A 19,886-nucleotide genomic window follows, 5' to 3' on the forward strand; every position below is an offset into this window, starting at 1 on the left:
TTGTTTGTAGAGCCCCTTTGACATTTATATTCATTGTAGACTTTCATCTTGTATCTCTTACAACAGGTTGCTTCAAGTTAAACTTGCTAGACCCTGTAGGTGAATGAATAACTTTAAACACCCAAAGTGACCTTGTAGGAAAGTAGAGATCACACATTAGCTTCTCTTCTCTTATCTTAGCTTCAGGAAATAAAATAAACTGGAAATAGGCAGTACCAATAGTGACATACCATTTCTCCATTATCCAAAACCTATTAAATGTGACTATCACAATAGTTAAGCTTTCACAGTTTGGCCAACATTATTTCTTCCTGGTGCTATTGTTGGTATTGTTAGATTAACATTTACAAGGTTAATTTCCAAAAAAACCCACAAATGCAGCACTGATCATGCTGCAGTTGACAAAACTCAGTATGTGAAGACTGCTTTATAGCTCAATATAATGGGTTGTATGAATAAAATATAGAAACACCACTATGAATGAATGTGACAAAGCAAAATGTCATTGTCAGTTGTGTGCAACAAGGTAGGACAATCTACACATCTGCACAGATCAAGCTATACAGCCAAGAACACAGTATTCCACAGTTAAATATTTTATCTATATGATAGTGCCATTAAAGGAAATTGAAATGGTTCAAGGAAGTGGTATAAAGCAACTGATAAGCTTTCATTGAGTTTCAATTGTTATTAGACAAAGTAAAATGCTAGCAATACTTTAAAAATGCATTACAAAATATAAGTGGAGAATTTGGGACTTATAATCAATCCTAGAAAATGTAAAGCACATTGTTATTAAAGTGCAACTATTTAACACTGGGCAAGCTGCAAGCTTCATTTTCCCAACTTGCCATTAACTTAACCTGGGTCTAAGGAATAACTTCCTTTTCCCCCAAAAAACCCCACCCACTTAATGAAACATTTTATTACTAACATCAGTGGAGCTCTTCTTGGAAGTGTGAATCTGCTGCTTTTGCTGAACAATGCAGGACTGAAATTAAAACTGCAGATGGTGGAGAAACTAATACTGTTTTCAAAGTAAAAAGTTTGGAATTATTTGCTTGAATCACAACTGAGATGTGAAGATGTGCTGGTCCATGTCCTAGGGTACAAGCAAAGTTCAGCAGCATTTCTCTCCTCACCTTCCCCTGCCCCATCCTTAATAAGTAGGCAGAGGAAAAGTTCTGATAGACGTTACAGCTTGCTTTCTACTTTGTGGAAGATCTACTTTAATAGGCCCCTACAATGGTATTCTAGTGTTAATTCTCAATCTAAGAATGAAAAATGAGAAATAGAAGTAGCCTTTCTGTCCTACAAAACAGGCAGAAATATGCAGTGTTCTTTCCAAAGCTTTTGGAGTTAAATGTCACTGTAGATTGCTTTCTCTTAAGCCACCTGCCTGCTCAATCAAGTCCCTTATACATACCTTGCTAAAAATTGAAAACTTCTCTTCCATATTCACTCATGGGGAATGAACTACAGTACTTTGATCCTAAACCTGCTGTCCTTGGGTGAGAAGCCACCTTTTACCATTCTGAATTTTCCTACAAGACAAAGGTTTTTGCAGGGGTGGCTAGCTAAATTGGTAATGTGTAATTGTCAGTGCCTACGTATTTCAATTTATAAACATAGCCTAGTTCCCCAAAACACACCTGGTTGGTTATTGCGCCATGAAAAGCGGAGACGACTGTTCAGTAATTTAAAAGAGTGGCTTGCAAAGCTAATGCCTTCAGCCATTGAGCTGCTGAGTTAAAAGATTAGATTAGAATATCCAAACGTTGCCGGGGGGGAAATCACTCTTGGCTTCCTCAGTTGAATATTCCTTCTCTCTTTTAAGTACGAAGAACAGCGTCTTTGTGCTGTAAGGCTACGGCGGCGCGCCAGTCGAGGCCCCTTAAGAAGCGAGGCGGGCAAACGACCCGAAAGTGGGGGGAGCCCAGACGCCCCATCTCGCCAAGGCGACGAGGGCTTTTGAAATATCAGCCTGTGATAGGTCCCAGCCACGGCGGGGGTGTCCCTTTTTCAGCGTGTTCTAAAAGCCTAGGGCTAGCCGAAGCCGTTTCGCGGTGCCTCCCTCGCGCGCTCCCTGTCCTTGAGCACTTGGTACGTTCCCATCTAACTCCAGGGGATAAATAGCGGCAAGCCAAGGCACCGGCTCCGAAGCGACGCGGGAGAGACTGGGCGCTCCCATTGTGCAACTCGAAGCAGGCTCCGCAAAAGCGCATCATGGATCATCCCGGGCAGACGGAATTGTGGAAGGCGCAGACGCTGGACGAGCTGATCCAGATCCTACATCGGTTGTTTTCCGGCGACAAAGTCAATGTGGCAGAAGTGCAAACCTTAATGGAAACTTACGAGAGCAATCCGGAGGAGTGGCTCAAATATGCTCAGTTTGACCAGTTCAGGTAAACTCGGTGGGAATCAAGGAGATTAGCTCGCCTGAACAAGCAAGCGGGTGACAAACTGGTTGCTTTATTACTGTAGGATAAGCTATTCTCCTGGGAACGAAAAGCGGTCGATATGAGAGTCGCTTTGCTTAAAATGCCAAACGGACCTGATTTTCTTGGAGCATTTCATTAAGTTTGGTACAAAATGAGTGCGGATCTTTTAGAAATTAAATAGCAATCTACTCTCCAGGCGCACTTCTACTTTGTTTGCACGTTTGATGTTCGTAGGTGTTGCAAATCCAAATATCTTGCTCAGATTCCTTTCCGTGTATCTTTTAGCGTTTACTACATATGTAATTTGTTGCTAATAGTTAACATATGTGTTGTGCAGATAGTGGCTCCTTTTTTTTTTTAGCAGCTTGCATTCAGGCCAGCGGTTTGAGTTGCTCAAATCTCCTTTTTGAGGAGTGGGAGGCTGCGCAGCTTGGAGATGGTTGGCACTTTAAAGATGAGACCTTAGAAACAGCTGGAATGAAAATGCCTACAGAAAACTTTTTGGCAGGCCTCCCAGGCGGACTAACTGGCAGCCCATCTGCAAGTACAGCGATGTGCACAAGTCTAGTTCAAAGCACCCCAGGAGTGGGTCAAGGTGACAAGATTAACACCAGGCTTTTGGGTCACAGCCTTTCTTGCTAGTTTGGGCTTCATTTTGTATCTTGTGTGTTGGTGTGTTTTTGGGGTGTTTTTTTCACGACTAGCCTGTTAGATGTTAAACTTTGACTGGTTTATCTTGCAACATTAGGGCTTTTCCAAAGTTGTTTTCCTCTTCTTTCTTGGGCATTCCAGTCCATTTGAAATGGCACTCCAGAGCAAAGCAATATGCCTGGTGGTGAAAATCTGGAGGCAGCCCAATAAAGGTAGAGTTAATGTGCCCTCTAGGTGGTGGTAGACCACAACTTCCATTATTACTGACTATTGAAAATGCTGATGGAGCTGTAGTCCCAACAACAACTTCTCAGGGGCATCATATTACCTACTGTACTCCTGGCCTAAAACATGTGCCAGGAGTGGGGGTGAGGAGAAGGCACTAATGAGATGTCTACTGAATACTGTTCCAAATCTTGTGTCACAAAAGTCCTGTGCCTCCCTTAATTACTGGATAATCATCACTACTCATTTTTCTCAGAGGCCTGTTTCATAATCTGTTGTATTAAACAAGGCTAAATTCAGCCATTGGTAGCTGTTAAATAGTTGGTGATTCGCATCTACATTTCCTTTCCATATGGACTGCATGAAGAAATGTATCTGCACCAGCAAGCCCCTCTCTGGGAATTGTCAATGCATCAGAGTCACACAAAATATTGCAGCAGTGTGAACTCCTAGTCATACAGTAATTCCCTCTCCATCAGCACTAGTACAACTATTCAAACATTAAATTTTAGCCTTAATCAAGAGCATGGATTAAAGCAGCTTACCTTTTTTTGCAGTCTGAGGTTCACTGCCAAAAGTGAATTGTCACTTTGAAGCAGGGTTTTGCAAATGGTGCAAAGTCCACCTTATTTTTCTGGAGTTTTTCCCCCTTGAAGAAAGAAATGCAGGTTATAAATATTTTTTTAATAACTGGCCACTGAACCACAATTTGACCATACTAATTTGAGTGTGATGGAGGATGAACTTGGGTGACCAAAAGTGCCTCCAGCCACTTGGTAGGCTAGTTGTCTGTTACTTCCTGTCAAGTGGCAATGAACAATAGGATATATCATTTATATGGCATTTTAAAGTTTTAAAACAATCCACATCTATTATTAATACATAACTATATATAATATAAGCAGAAGCAGCATGCATCACCAGTTGGTGGTTTTCATTAATGATGATGCAATGCTGCTGCTACTATAATGAGTACATAATTTTACTGCACAAGCTTAGCTATACCTGACCAGAAATCCAGGTATGAGCAATCACTGGCTATTTTCCTCTAAAACTTGCCCAAGACATTACATGCACATCAGATGTGCCCCTATAATCATAATTGCATTGTTTATCCCTTAACCATTTTGAGTATAGGTACTCCTGCAGTATACATGTATATGGTCACTTCATGGTGTTCAGGCTCTCCCAGTCTGTAATGTGGTGAAAATCACCAAAGCAACTTCAGAACTTGCTTCACTCAAATGGCTGCGTGCACAGCAGTTTGTTTGAATAAATCAGCATGACTCTTGATTAACCCTTAATGCTGAAACTAAAGCATCTTTTTTATGGAGCTATTCATAGTGATTAGTGGAAACATAAAAGTGGGTTCTTCGGTTCATCCAGATTATCATGTGTGTTGTATAGTGTGTACAGCACAAACTGAACCTTATCCCGTGACCTGTTATTTCCAGCTTCTGCCTCACTGAAGAGACCATAAACCATACAATGATCCATTGGATGGCACTGGGGTCCTATTCTGATACTCTCCCTACAGAAAAGTGTGGGTGGGTAGGTGTTGATAATACATTTATAATTGGCTTAAATGCCAGTTTCTCTGCAAATGCATTTTTAGCAGAAGTTAAAACAGGTATTTCTTAATCCCATATCAAGCCTCCTCTCTTCTGGTTCCTGTTCTTTGGCACACTTTCCCTCTAAATGATTAACTTATGTAGGTGACAATAAGTCATCTTCAGTGTTTCTTTGTAAGCAGCAGCAACAGAAAAGGCACATGAATAGCCAATTCATTAGGGAGGCTGATAATCAAATCAAGAGGATGGCAGGGGCTCTAAGATGCAGATTCCACTTCTGCTTTTAGTATCGTATTTGAAAAGGGGGTTAGTAGGGAGACTTAAGTTCAATCCATTATGTGCTGCAAAACATACTGGATGGTCTGTAGCAGTCTGGCATACTTGCCTATTGGGCTTTACACCAGCCCTGAAGGCTGAATATTAGCAAAGTGGCTAACAATAAAAAAGTAAAAACAATTCACAATGAATATTAAACACAGCAGATAAATTTCAGCTAAGCCTTTTTTGTGAGTGTGTGGCTGTCAACCAGATGGTTGGTGTTTCGAGCCCAGCCAGGAATGGCTGTGGGCGGGATTCCTGCATTGCAAAGGGTTAGACTAGACTAGAGGACCCTTTGGGTCCCTTCCAACTCTGATTCTGTGATTATGTCCCTGAAGATATGAGAATTACTCACAGGAAAGCCTCCCTTGTAGGGGAAATATCTCACAACCAGGCTGCCATAGCCCAGATCTACGAGGGTCCCCTGCCTGAAACCCCGGAAAGGTAGATAATATTCAGCTAGATAGACCTATGATCTGCCTTGTTTCCCATGGCGTGTGGAAACAGTATGTTTCACCCTCTGAGTGCAGGCTGGGGTTCTCTTTGGGGGCTGCTGGGTGACCCCACTGGGGCGCGAGAGCGGCGCATCCACGGCGCCCGCAGCCCCGCCCACTCCTTTTGACTGCTTTCTCCCGGCTTCTCCCAAGTGCCACGCATTGAAGGTTTAGAGGCAGAGGGAGGGCGGGGACCCGGTGGCCAATCAGAGCCGCTTTTGAGCAACACCCCTGAAGGGTTGGGCCAATGAGAGCTGGCTCGAGGTAAATAGCAGCCCGAGCCTCCCGGGGAGGCTGGAACTTGTGTTTTTTTTTTTTTTTTTTTGTACTTTTATAAGAATCGATGGAGGGGCGTTGGCAGTCCTGGAGGACAATGTCTAGTTCATAGGGCTGTGGCCCGCAAATGACTTAAGCAGCAGGCTATTACTGCGCGAATTGATCGGATGTGCCTTCTTGGTCGCTTTTTGCAAATAAACTGCTTTCGAAATGTTAACGAGGAGGAAAACGAATGGCTGACATCAAGCCAGGTTTTTTTGTTCTTCTTGATCTGTGCCAGGTTATTGTGTTCTCTAACAGATATTTTTGGGACAAGGTACTGGCAGCAAATCAGGGGCTTTCTGGCTTCCCAGCCTTCTGGCGTTCCACTGTTGGAAAGGTCCCCTTGGAACCCTCGTCTGCAAACTTGCCTCCACTGGATTGTGTACCGATTCAAACTTGCGTGCACACACCTGACCTTAAAAGTCGAAACAGGGTGTGTCTACTGCACCGTATTAAAAGTCAGGCTTTGATTTAATTATAAATCAGGTGCAATAGCTCAGTCTGCCGCGCGCCGCCCCCCCCCCCGTCCCCCTTTGCTGTATCCTTTAGTCTTTTTCATACCATCTCTAATCTTCGATTATTGTGCAACACTTGCTGTTGGCATTGTGAAACTAGTTTGTTCTGTTCTTGCTTGGCAGAATTCCCTGTAAAGTTGGCTTTTTATCAGGAGGAGAGTCTCTCACACACCCCCACACACTTTGGATTTGCATATATATCTTCTGCAGAAAAGTAGCTTAAATAGTTGGGACCATTTGATAACAAGCTGTAAAAGAAATCAGTAACTTCCTTGTTGTTACAAAGCTTCTGTAGTTACAATCTCATTGCAGAAATTACCTCACCCAAGAAGTATTTGGGTTATGTTGTGCTTTTCCATTTATAGGTTGTGTTGCTGAATTTCTTTTACAGAGTAGCCTGGAGATCCCAACCCCCTATGTGTTCTTGGCTTTCCAATGCTTACCAAATGTTAACCACCACTCCACACCTTAATTTATATCTATCTAGTCTTTTTTAGCATTCTTGAACTATAGCAATAGGATAAATGAAACCCAGATATTTGGGCTTCAACGAGATCTGCAATTAATGGGGTTTACACCACAATCCAAATTTTTGTTTATTCAGTCTTACCGATTTCCAAGACCCATTGATCACACAACTGTGGGCCTGATTGACTTCTGTGCTTCCATGATGGCTGGGATTCAGAGCTACTTTAGCTATCCCATAAGGCCAGTGGGGTTTCTTTATTCATTTCCTTTGAATGGTGGACCACTATGCCATGTCACAAACCTTTGGAATCCTAAAAGTAAGGGAATGAGGATCTGCTCCTTGAGAAAGACATGTTCAGATTCCCTTAGGTACATGCAAAAATTGCATGAGAAAAGGGGGCTGTAGCTCAGTAGTGGAAGCCAAGAACATGAGTTGCAATAAGCAAGATTCTGGGTTCCATTCCTGACATCTGCACACAGGGCTGGGAAGGATTCTTGCCTTAAACACTGGAAAGCGACTGCCAGTCACTATAGATAGTACTGACCTAGGTAAGGACCAATGGTTCGACTTGTATGTGTATATATAATGTACTACTAACTTAAATGGCTTGTTGAGACAGACAGATGCAAACATCTAACATAGATTTATAAAGTACCAAGTCCGTAATCACCGGAATTGAATTCCTGAAATTTGTTACTTAAGACTTACAACCTAGTTTTTAATAATTTGTATTTTACACACAGTTAATTATTGTTGACTTTTCATTTGATTCTGTTCACTCTCCTTTTTATGAGAAAGATCCTGCAAAGGATACAACTCACTCAGCATTGTAAACCACTGTGATATATTTTTATTACCCTTATGTGATAAAGGTATAAATACATTGCAGTTTTAGGATGCCACTGACTGAAAGAAAATAGGTCAGAATATATGGACAAGTGCAAGAGTGTGCTTATGTGTATGTGTGGTTTTTTTCCTTAAAAGATAAAACTTGGGAGAAATACAAGCACTTCACCTATATTATCAGATATATTATCTCAATGAACCTTAGAACTACCCAGTAAGGTAGCAGAGTATTATCAAGATAATTTGTATGCAGTAGGCACTAATTGTTCAAAAACATGCAGTGAGTAGAACTGTCATACAGCTCAATCAGAAAATATTACTAGATGGTTGGGGTAGGGGAGCAGGCTGGAAATTAGCAACCATTAATTTTATTAATTTGTATATACTGTTCAAGAGAGTGGTGCTCTTAACATCTGTTTCTGCTTCTCAGAGATGACTCTTAAACTAAAACCCTGCATCTTATTCTTTCAGGTACACAAGAAATCTTGTGGATAAAGGAAATGGAAAATTCAATTTGATGATCTTATGCTGGGGTGAAGGCCATGGCAGGTTTGTGGCTCTATATATTTTCCCCATAATATAAAGCTGTATAGGCAGAGGGCCTTCTCGGTAGTAGCGCTCGCCCTGTGGAACACCCTCCCATCAGATGTCAAGGAAATAAACAACTATCTGACTTTCAGAAAACATCTGAAGGCAGCCCTGTTTAGGGAAGTTTTTAATGTTTGATGTTTTGTCGTGTTTTTAAATATTCTGAGTCACTGGGGAAGCCCAGCCAGATGGGTAGGGTATAAAATGATGATGATGATGATTGTTATATAATACATTGCATCTGTGCCACAAAAAATGTATTGTAGCCTTATATATACGGTATATTATAAAATTCCATTAACTCTAACCTTTCCAAAAGCTTTGGGTGGTTCTCTACATTAATTTTTTTTAAAAAAATCCAACTATTTAAAACAAAACCAAAGCAGTACACCAGCTGTTAAGGATCCATTTTTGCATATTTGATTGTTTCAGTTAATCAGCATTTAATCTCTGGGTTCCTTGCACTTTTTAAAAACACTTTAAAAGACCATGTGAAAAGGTGAATATGGCTTTGTGAGTAACCCAAGTTCTGTGTGTGATCCTGCTCAGGGAAGGGTGGGGCAAGTGAATATGTCATTGACACAAGGGCTGGCCAATCAACACTGTGCAGATCCAGCCTCATCTGCAAGCCAGAGGTACCAGATTTCCCAAAGTCCCTTTTAAAAAAAGGCCATATGTTATTGTTCTGAGAACCATTTCTCTCTATGTACTAGATATATATGCCCTTTTTCTCTTGCCTCTGCAAAACAGACAATTATCAGACATCTCTTAAGCATGAGGAATGTGATGCTTCTTTGTCAGAGCAAACTGTTGTAGAACCACTTGGTGACTTCCTTCTTTGTGCTTTCTTACAATGGTAGTAGGTTTTTCATTGCTCTATGTATGTTAGCCCCAGTGTTTTACTAAAGGGGCATTGTGCTATCTCTGCCTCTAGTCTAAAGCAGGGTTTGTCAAATGAGAGAGTTCCCCCTCAGAATCCCAATTTTGTAAATCAGTAAGATCTGGTCAATGTACCCTTAACAATTCCCAGAACACAATGGGTGGCATTCAATTAAGTTTTGTTCAGAGTAGACCTATCAAAATTAATGGACCAAAGTTAGTCATGTTCATTCATTTCAATGGCTCTACACTGACTAGAATTGCATGCTATCCAATATGCCAAACTTTGGGGTTCAATGGCCTCTGCAGCTGTTGCATTGAATCCTGAAATGCCCTTTTCTGTTTGGGTAAAATGCTGTCTTGTGATGCGATGATTTAAGACTCTGAGGATTGTGGAAGTGAGGAGTTCTGTTTTCACAAAAATGTAATTTGCACTAGGAAAGCTACAGGTGGTGTTTGCTTAACCCTTCTCCCATCCCACTGCTTTTCCTTCCAGTTGGGATTCCCAGATGTGTTTTTGCTGCATCAGGAAGGAAAAAACTGCTGGCAAGGGGATTCAGTAGGTGGGGAAGGGTGACACTTTCCTGGCTGCTATCTTTCTTCTGAAAATATGTGCAGGTGTATACACGCACCCCTAAATAGCAAAGAAAAAGTAGCTCAGATTCCAAGATTTGAGTTAACCTCTAGCTACCTAGATACATCAGAGAGAAGATGCTGAGGGCAGTAAAAGATACCTGGGGAGGGGATGGAGCTTGTGTTTGTCTTCATACAATTAGTTATGGACAGTGAGAAAGAGCTGAACTATAGGATTCTTTTGGTACCACAGTGAGCTGTCCAGCAAGATAAGCTGGCAGAGAATATACTTTTGGATGCTAGGAAGTTCAGGAAATTATTTTGGGAATAAGTTTGTTATATCGCGTATTATTATTATATATTATTATTATTAGTTCACTTTTAATCTAGTGTCCAATGAGCCTTCAAGGGGTGGGGTGTCTTTATTAACAATACTGTTACCTGCCTTTAACTCCTAGGTCGCTGTGAACCTTACATTATTACCTGTGATCCCTGTGCTTGGTTTGATCCTAGAGCACACGCACACACATACATACATACCCTAAGCCAATTTGGGAGGACATGGGTGGAAAAGGGGGAACCCCATTACACAAGTAGAACTTTTTGTGCTGATGAGACTCATTAGGTGAACCCCACCAAAAATAAACAAGTTCTTAGTTCTCTTAATAAATCTTGTTATGACTTGATCTGGTGCAAGTCTGCACAAAGATTACTGAAGTTAAAACCAATAATGAACAAGAGTTTCAACCTCCCCTAATGAGGAGTGGAAGCACATCTGGCACATTGCTATGCAGATTTATCTAGGGCTGCCTCGCCCTGTCCCACTTGTGACCATTCAAACTAAACAGACAACCTACCCATGTATGGTAGCCGACTAGAGGCCGAATAAATAACCTGCTTTTGCTGCCTTTCTGTGACCACAGAAAAAACAAAGGGCTGCTGCAGGCAACCGTATGTGACTGTTGAGCTGTATTGAGCTTGGTGGCAGGTCACAAACTGTGCAAACCTGACATAGGATCATTACATTTTTCAACACTGCAAGCTAATGACTCAGTTTGAATGTAATGTTGGGCCACAGTTTACTGCTACAGGAATGAACCTACAGAATAATTTTCAGGTTAACCTCATTTTATCATTGCATCTGACAAGGGCAAACTGTGGCCAGTTAAAATTGATATACTGAAACAAGCCTGGGTCAAACCATAGTTTATTATTCTAGTTTAATGCAACAAACCACAGTTTCAACTGAGTTCAAAGGCTAGATGTAAGTCAAAATTGGTTAGCTTAAACTAGGAAGTGAGTGCTCTTAATCTTCTGCTAGTGGCCACGCCGAAGGAGGAATGCTTGAGTTCAAGGTTCGTTTAGCTAGCATTGTGCCCAAACTGGGCTGTTGGTTATCTGTGGTTTTTCTCCAGAATTGCACTCCAAGTTTCTGCCAAGTGCATTGTGGTTTGCGAGACAGACGAGCAGCTGCTTAAAAATAAGAAACCACAGCTTGTTTTAATTTGTTGCACAAGCAGCACCAGTTAGTCAAGGAGTCAATTAAATCTGAATGGGGGAGTGACAACGTGGCGTTTCTCCCCCTGCTCCAGAATATAGCCAGTAACAGAGAAAGAACACTGCCACATATTTTCCAATGGAAAATATGAGTGACTGTTTTGAATCGAGTTCATGATGTAAAAGGAAATTATTATGTGTATCTGAAATGAGAAGTTTCATCTCTGGAGGTAGTGGTGCTTTTTTGTTAGAGGGTTGGGTCCGAAAGCCAAACATAAATACAGCATCGGTTTTTATCTTAAATGGAATTCAATTCAATGGACAACTATAAGAGAGCTTCCAGGCAAAAGGTTGTGGAAGTATCAGGCAGGCTGTGTCTGCACTCTTGCTACCCACAAGCAACATAGAGACTGCCATGTTCTAGTGGTGGTTGCTGTCGACGAGTAGCATAGTACTAGCCAGCAACATTCACTCTCTTGCCCTCAATTCATACAAATTAGTGCCTTTTCACTGAGGCACCATTTCCCCTTCACTTCTCATTCATACACATTGTGTAGATGCTGGTCAAGTAGCTCCTTCATTGCAGCCCAAGTCCTTTCCCAGGTAATGCCTTTGAGTTATGGTCCTATTGTTTAATTGAATTCCTATCTAGACATACCCAGCCATTGCCAAAGAACAGATTATTAGCAAATTTTGTCAATGACATCACAGTTTCCTCAAAATCCTCTACCACTGCAGTCTCTCTGTTCATATTTGCAGAAATTCTAATATTTCCCTTTAAATCTGACTCTTTTTTCACTTTGAATTTTCACCTTGACTTTTTTCACTTTCATCCCACTCTCAAGACCACTATAAAATGATGTGGGCAATAACAATATTTCTCTTGTATTAGATGTACAGCACAGTAAGCCCTATTGACTTCAATGGAGCTTACTCCCAAATAAATGGGGTTAGGATTGCAGCCATAATCATTTTATGGTACATTATGTTTATACTACAGTTAACTTGCAACTTGCACACGTTTAACTTACTCGATTGCAGCTTTATGTGCTTAGTGGCCAACCAGCTGACACTGCACAAATTAAATGCATGTCAGAAAGCTTAAAAGCTCTTTTTTTGCGTGGGAAGCCTGCGGGGTTCAAAAAAGGATGCTTGCATGGGGACATTTCCAGGAATGTTTTGATCATATGCAATTTCGGCTTCACGTGCTATCCGCAGAACACAACCCTTATGCAAGTTGAGAGTCAGCTGTATATGTAAAAGTACAACAGCCCTGCTAACTTCATAATGGTATTTTTTGTGTTTGTGTACATATACAGCAGTATCCATGATCACACAGATTCACACTGCTTTATGAAAATGCTTCAAGGAAATCTAAAAGAGACGCTGTTTGAGTGGCCTGGCAAAAAGGGGACTGGAGAGCTGCTGAAGAAATCCGAAAGGGTTTTGAAGGAAAACCAGTGTGCTTATATTAATGGTAAGCCCTTTCATTTTGGTTCATCGTAGATACCCAAATAACCTTATAACTTCTTGGCTAGACGTTTCAAATCTTGGAAGGTAAGGTGTTTTTTTTCATTTCTTGGATAAAAGAATAGGACACATGGGGACATTTCATGTTATAGAATAAGTCTAATCTTTCCTCTGCTGATAGCCCACTTCATTTCTTCCTTATATCTGAACTACTGTGTGCAGAATTTAGAGTTTACAAATTAGGCATAAGATTCCTGTGCATAGTGTTGCTGACCTTGACTGGTACTCCTTTTAAACACAGAGACCTATTGTAATAGATGCCATGGAATGGATTTTAAATGCTGCTACAAGCACCATGGTTGCATGCAGCATTTCCAAAAAAGTTATTTATCCTAATCTGTTTTTAGGCCCTTCCATTATATCCCACCAACCTTTGTGGTGGTTCTGAAAACTGAGATGATAGGTAGAGCTGCCCTCACCCCCCCAAATCAGATTTAAGCACTGTAGCAAGTGTCTTGATGACAAAAAAACAGAGACCCCCAAGGTAGTGTTTGTAGGCAAAAAAAGGGCTGTGATAAGGAAGAAATACTAAAGCTTCATAGACAATTTTTGGAACAGAATTGTCACCTGGGGCTGACTGCAATATTGTCTTCAGTCTACTCCCTAGCCACATCCTTCCAGCCATTTTTTGGCATGGCTGTCAACAGCACTGACAGGGACCTGTACAGTACCTGTTTTAGAACCAATGGATAGCATCCATCGCATTAGTTGCTTGTTCTGCACTCACCATGGATTAAAATGGGGACTTTAACACCTCACAACTTTAATCATACACAGTGGATTTTCACCCAAGTCATGGAGAGGAGGACTCTTGTAATATTTGGGAATTTTTGACATAAACTTAACAGACAAGAGAAGGAAGTGAAAATATGTTTGGGTTGCAAAGGGGGCATCAGAACTGAGTGAGGGCTGCACTTCAAGGCAAAATATTCAAAGTATTGTATCTCAGTTCTGTTCAGAATTTTGTGAAACTTGGCCAATTTATCATGCTTACCACCCAGATTCTCCATGCTTTCATTTCAGGTGGGATTCAGTATTTTGACTTTGAGGATTAGAATGTCTGAGCTTACATGGAGTGGACTAGTTATTTTTGCATTGGGGATTCCATAACTGTTAGCTGCCTTGGGCTTTTTAAAATGTGGAGTATGAATGTAACTAATAATAATAAATAATGGTAGAACATGATTTGATCCTTCCATCTTACAGAAGCCATCTTTACCAAGATAATGTCAAGATGGCACATGCCACATTGGCCTTAGTTGATTTTGGTTATTTTCAGTTGTGGTTTATTCTTGTATGCCAGATGAGAAAAAATGTCCTCTCTGCATTTCCCTGGGGAAACAACTTCAGTTCAATACTTGGCACACACACACCTCTTACAAGGAACTAAAATCTCAGCTATGTTTTTTCCTCTCTGTTGTTTTCATGTCCAAACACTTTGATTTGGAATGAAATCAAAAACAAATGATGTATGCACACAAGCAACTTTGAACATTGCCGAAAGGCATTGTCTCTTCTTTCTGAACATCTTCAAACTAAAATAGTTGCTACACAGAAAGGTATGCCAAGCAAAAAGGGGGGCGTAATCACATGTATGGGAGCGTGTTGCTTATGAGACTTTACAACAAATGGATGTCCACAACTTACAGCTCAAAGATGGGTAGGTGGCAATTTGGCTTCCTTTATACAATATTAATTCAACTATAAGTTTTGCATCAAGCCAGCTCATGTGTTCAGATTTTATAAAGCAACAATAATATGTTTACTGATGCTAAGGTAGCACCTGAAGATTGCCAAGTTTTGTGGATTTTTTTGGATATCAAAATATGGTACCATATTTGAAAGACCTGTTTAGGACATCACAATGGTAAATAACTTGATATTTTTACATAAGGCATTAAAATGGCTAGTTATACTTAGAAAAGGCAGAACCAATTACTGGAAGAATAAAGACTTCACCCCAGAAGAATTATTTCCTTCATCATAGGGCTAATGTCCTTACTATCTGCTTAAAATACAGTTTGGGGAATCTTTTGAGTAAGAGGGCCCTTTGCTCCTCTGCACAACGCTCCAGGTGAAGCATTCCAGTGAGAGGCAGGACTAGAGGCAACAGTGAGCCGACCAATGGATGTGACCCATTGCACAATGAGCTACATTCCAGCACCATGCAAAAGTCAGTGTTGTTACACACATCTCTCTACCTCTATCCCCACGAGCAAGAGTTGGAGGACACATTTCAGCTTGGCAAAAGAACTCAAATGTAGAATACGGCTGGTGAAGGTGAGGCCTAGAGAAGCCTGATGGCTAGTTAAAGAAGCCTGGTGGGCCCTGATAATTTCCAAACTTGATTTAAAATATAGCATCTTTTCCAACCCAAGTTCTTGGAAAAATAATGGTCTTCTCTATTTCATTTTCCCTAGAATTTTTACAACATCTTTAAAAGAGAATACTGCATTTGTACTGGTGGCAGATGATTAAATTCACAGCACTTGAGATCTCACTAACATTAATGGAGACATCCTGTTGGCCTTTATCAGACTATAGATATGCAAAATTCACCTAGATTTTTAATAGAAGCTAGGCATTTTACTTTATTTTATTTTAAAAGATCCTAAAATTGAGGGTAAAATTGTTCGATAAATGATCTAACCCAGTGCTCTTGTGTTTTCTTTCGTTAGACTGCATTGGCTTACACCGTGTGGAGAACCCAAGCCATACGGAAACTGCTGTTAGTCTCCATTTGTACAGCCCACCCTTTGAATCTTGCTACACTTTTGACCAAAGAACGGGACACAAGCAAAAAGTTAAAATGACATTTTATAGTCAGTTTGGAGAAAGGACCCCATATGTAAGTATAAGGATTTGCACCTTGCCTGTACCATTTAGCTGATCACTGCAACCTTTCTATGGAAAGAAGGCGGCTCTTGGCTGATGCACATCATGCTAATAAATGAACCCCTTGTTGGAGGCCCAATATGTTATTTTATTATTATTATTTATTAAATTTGTATAAGGCCCTTCATCCAAAGATTACAGGGTGTTTCACAACATAAAAATAATACATTCATTGGATTTCTGATGAGTTGCAAATGTGCTGGAGCAGGGACCAGAGCAGAGGGCCATGAACTGCCATGTTGTTCTGGAAAGAAAGGGGATGCTGCAAAGATGCCAACTTGGGAATCAATAAACCAGTGGCATAGCTAGGGAGTAAATCGCCCTGAGCAGCATTTACCTTTGAGGGTGGTACATGGCGCTCACAAAAGCAGCACAGGGCTGGACTCGCAGCACGCCCAAGCTGTTGTATTCCCTTTCCCTGCCCCCACAACATGCCCTGCCCCTATGGCACGGCATGTGCGCCCCAGACGCCGTCAGGCCTCATTATGCCACTGCAAAGGAAGACTTGCAGGGCTAGGAGCTCCAGGATGGAGCATTTGTATATTTGCCTAAGAGTTAAAACATAGCTAAATATGTTCTGCAACTTCCCATTAAAAATACACAGCAAACTAAGATTTGATTTAAATGTTCAGCTACAGCTCTTCCCACAATGTCAGACTGCCAGAAGAGTAATATTTTTAAAACTATTAAAATTTCAAGGGGGAAAAACAGCAACCCCAAAAGCTCTCTGAACATAGAAAACTAGCCTTTTGTTAAATGTTTATGCCAGAATTCTTATCCCAGACACTGTAGCTCTCCTTGGGCAGGGCTTTGCCCTATGGGAATATTAAAAAATGAGGTAATTTTATCTTTAGTTTTGAAAGGGCTGTTCCATGTAACGTTTATGAACATGTGTAGTGGAATGAATTGAGAGCATGTGGATATTTTTCAAGCAACTTTTAATGAAGGCTTTCCTATAGTGTCTTTTACAGCAGCCACTTCATGAGGCTGCCCCCTAAACTATTCCTCGGAGGCCTGTATTACGACTTTTATATCTGCCAAGTGTTTTAGCCTCCAGTCCTTTTCCTCTGCTTTGCTGAGATCCTTCACTGCTCTGCTTGCTGCAAATGACTGTTACACCATAGTGCTGATTTCAACCTTCAGTAACATCCCCAAAAGTCTTTGGGCATAAGAAATATAAGTAAATTCCAAACACACCCAGGTATGAAAAGGGCTTGGTGTTGGAGCACAGGACCAAACAGCAAAAAACTATCAAGTGGGAGCCATGGCAGAATTTAGTTACCCTCTATTCACTCACATGTTTTTAGATTTTGTACCTCAGAGACTTCTTTACTTGAAATAACTGAAAAATCTAGACAACAAAGATTCTCTCTTCTCTCTAGGCAACATCAGTTTCACAGGAGAACAACTGAAAAGCACAAGGCCGGCTGGATGGTTTATTATTTGAACTGGAGCAGAAGGATTGTATGATTGATGCCAGTGCCAAGCTGTGTCTGAATAATCTCTATGTAGGACAACAGTAGAACAGCTATTTGGTCAAGTAGTTATCATTCATGATTCCTGTCCTCTTGAACACTAAAGGGAGTAGTGCCATGTATTGCTGCAGAGTTCAAACGACTCTCGCAACCTACCATAAAACCAGGGTCCTTTCCCCACCATTTCTACTTTTGAGACTGTGTACACAAACATCAGCATTTGGGCTTCTAAGTATGACTTGACTTTCTTAACAGCCCTACCTGTTTGAATGTATGCCATTTTTACTAGTAATGTAACTTTTTGGTGTCATCTGTACTGTGTACTGTATAGTGTTAGCAGCTTCATTTTAACCAGGGTTCAGTGATCTGTTGGAACTTTTAAAAATTGTTTGGGCATCTTAAAATCTTATGTGTAAGATCTGATTATTTTTTAAAACGAAAGAATAAAATAGGAGCAATAATGTCTTGTACCAACACTTATGTCCTGGAGAAAATGTCTGTTAATATCTGTTAAACGTTAATGATGTTGAATGGGATCAATTTTTAGTTTTTAAAGTGATTTGTATCATAACTTGCCCCAAAACCTGAATAAAACTGAATACGGGCACACTTTCTCATTTTTGTCCTGTAGCATAATTTAGCATAATTGATGGCTGCTCATCCGTCTGTTAAACAAACCCTTTCATGGCTTCCAGATGCTGTGTTAAGGCCCCATAATGCAAAAGGTGAATATACAGCAACTCGCTGGTGTGCCAGAGCTCCAACATTTGAGTTGGATTAGTGAAGCAATATGCTATGTTGGAGATGGAGTCTGGAGGTGTAGTCCTACTGCCTGACCATGTGTTGGATTGCTGCTGCAGAGGGGGCTTTCCTCTCTTGCTCTATTTTTATTACACCATGCTTCTTACTTACAGGTGAAAATTAGCCCCAAAAGCGCTCTCTCTCCAAACCCTTTTTGTTTGCCTGTTTGAAAGGATTAAGGACTGTGTGAAGTAACAAAGAGTTCTCTATGTAAACATGTAAAAATGTTAAGTCAGAGCCAAGCGTCTGCCATAGCCTGCTTTCTGCAGGTCCTAGATCTGGTATTCCTATAGAGGAAAGGTGTTGTTGAATTTTTGGGAGCGATGACACATTCCTGCCTTTTTTTCTCTCCTAGAACATGCTATTTTCAAATACAAATAAATGCTTAAGAGCATCAGCTGGATAGGTATCTTTTCTTACTTATAATACATGCTTCCAGTTCTGTGTATGAAAAAAGAGCATTTGTCTGCATCAGATGCAGTCTAAGCTCCATGATTACATTACAAATCAGACTGAATAGGCTGTTTGTGAAAAACAGAAATTTGATCAGCTTTGGGAAACTTGTGGAAAGGTACCTGCTACAGTAGGAACATAGATCACATACCCTGCAGACAATATTACTCTGCCATTTGTGATCAGCTATTCCTGAACAACAAACTGCCACTTTTTTAGGAATGTGCTGAAGGGATATAAGTGCTATGTCAGACTTCTCGACTGATTAGTCCAGCTGTCAAACATGGTGTGTTAAGAATCAGCCATTCATTCCAGCTATGCTGCATTTGTTGTTGTTTAGTCTTTTAGTCGTGTCTGACTCTTCGTGACCCCATGGACCAGAGCACGCCAGGCACTCCTGTCTTCCACTGCCTCCCGCAGTTTGGTCAAACTCATGCTGGTAGCTTTGAGAACACTGTCCAACCATCTTGTCCTCTGTCGTCCCCTTCTCCTTGTGCCCTCAATCTTTCCCAATATCAGGGTCTTTTCCAGGGAGTCTTCTCTTCTCATGAGGTGGCCAAAGTATTGGAGCCTCAGCTTCAGGATCTGTCCTTCCAGTGAGCACTCAGGGCTGATTTCCTTAAGAATGGATAGGTTTGATCTTCTTGCAGTCCATGGGACTCTCAAGAGTCTCCTCCTATGCTGCATTACTTTTTGTTTTAATGACGTGACATGCTTGGGACTAGAATAAGCACGGCATACCCTTTTGATCAGGTGTAGGACCCATTTTTCTTGGCCATAGACTATGCTTGCTAGGGCTGATAGGAATTGTTCAGCAACATCTGCAGGGTCAAAGCTTTTCCCAGCTTTCCTTGTTTTTGAATAACCAATACTGCCATCACAGCTATTCATTTTTGCAGCTGGAAAAAAAATGGTCTACTAACGCTAACTTTCCACTGGAGACAGCTGGTGGAGATGAGACAGAGGCTACACTGTTTGACTGCTTCTTGTTTGCTTTTCTTTTATCTGCTTCCATTTTCTCAAAAGTGGCATGTGTGCAGGTGGGTGGAGAATGAATTTATGCCATTAGTCAGCAAGCGCAGAATGGGTAAGGAGGTACTCTTCACAGTAAACATTTGTTCTTCACCTCTACTTGTGCCTTTTGTCCTTGGCATTGGCTTGGGGAGCTGAAATCTGGATCCTGGCAATGTGTTTTTCTCCTCTTTAAGCTAAAAGTACACCCTGTTCATTTGCTAATTCTTTTCGCTTATTTTTGTAGCCTCTCCCAAGCCTGGGAGAAAGTTGTTTGCTCTGCAGGGGTGCAGCCTTTTCAAGGTTAAAACATGCAACCTGCTTGTGATTACTCTC

At 41.0% G+C, this 19,886-nt stretch overlaps 1 protein-coding gene and 1 long non-coding RNA gene across 3 annotated transcripts in view; one reads left to right on the forward strand and one right to left on the reverse strand.

Moving 5' to 3' along the window:
• Positions 1-1,960: 1,960 nt before the first annotated feature.
• CDO1 (cysteine dioxygenase type 1) lies at positions 1,961-17,899 on the forward strand. Its single transcript, XM_083464665.1, has 5 exons — positions 1,961-2,405; positions 8,320-8,397; positions 12,705-12,862; positions 15,594-15,763; positions 17,193-17,899. The coding sequence occupies exons 1-5, from the start codon at positions 2,227-2,229 to the stop codon at positions 17,220-17,222; spliced, it is 615 nt and encodes a 204-aa protein (XP_083320791.1). The 5' UTR covers positions 1,961-2,226; the 3' UTR covers positions 17,223-17,899.
• LOC310688337 overlaps positions 8,792-19,886 on the reverse strand; it is a 31,209-nt gene continuing 20,114 nt past the window's right edge. For both annotated transcript variants that reach the window (XR_014516867.1, XR_014516868.1), the window contains one exon: positions 8,792-11,358. This is a non-coding gene — a long non-coding RNA (uncharacterized lncRNA). The remainder of the gene's footprint in view (positions 11,359-19,886) is intronic.

The sequence above is a fragment of the Podarcis liolepis genome, assembly GCF_965112155.1.
Source record: "Podarcis liolepis genome assembly, chromosome: 11".
In the NCBI taxonomy this organism is placed as follows: domain Eukaryota; kingdom Metazoa; phylum Chordata; class Lepidosauria; order Squamata; family Lacertidae; genus Podarcis; species Podarcis liolepis.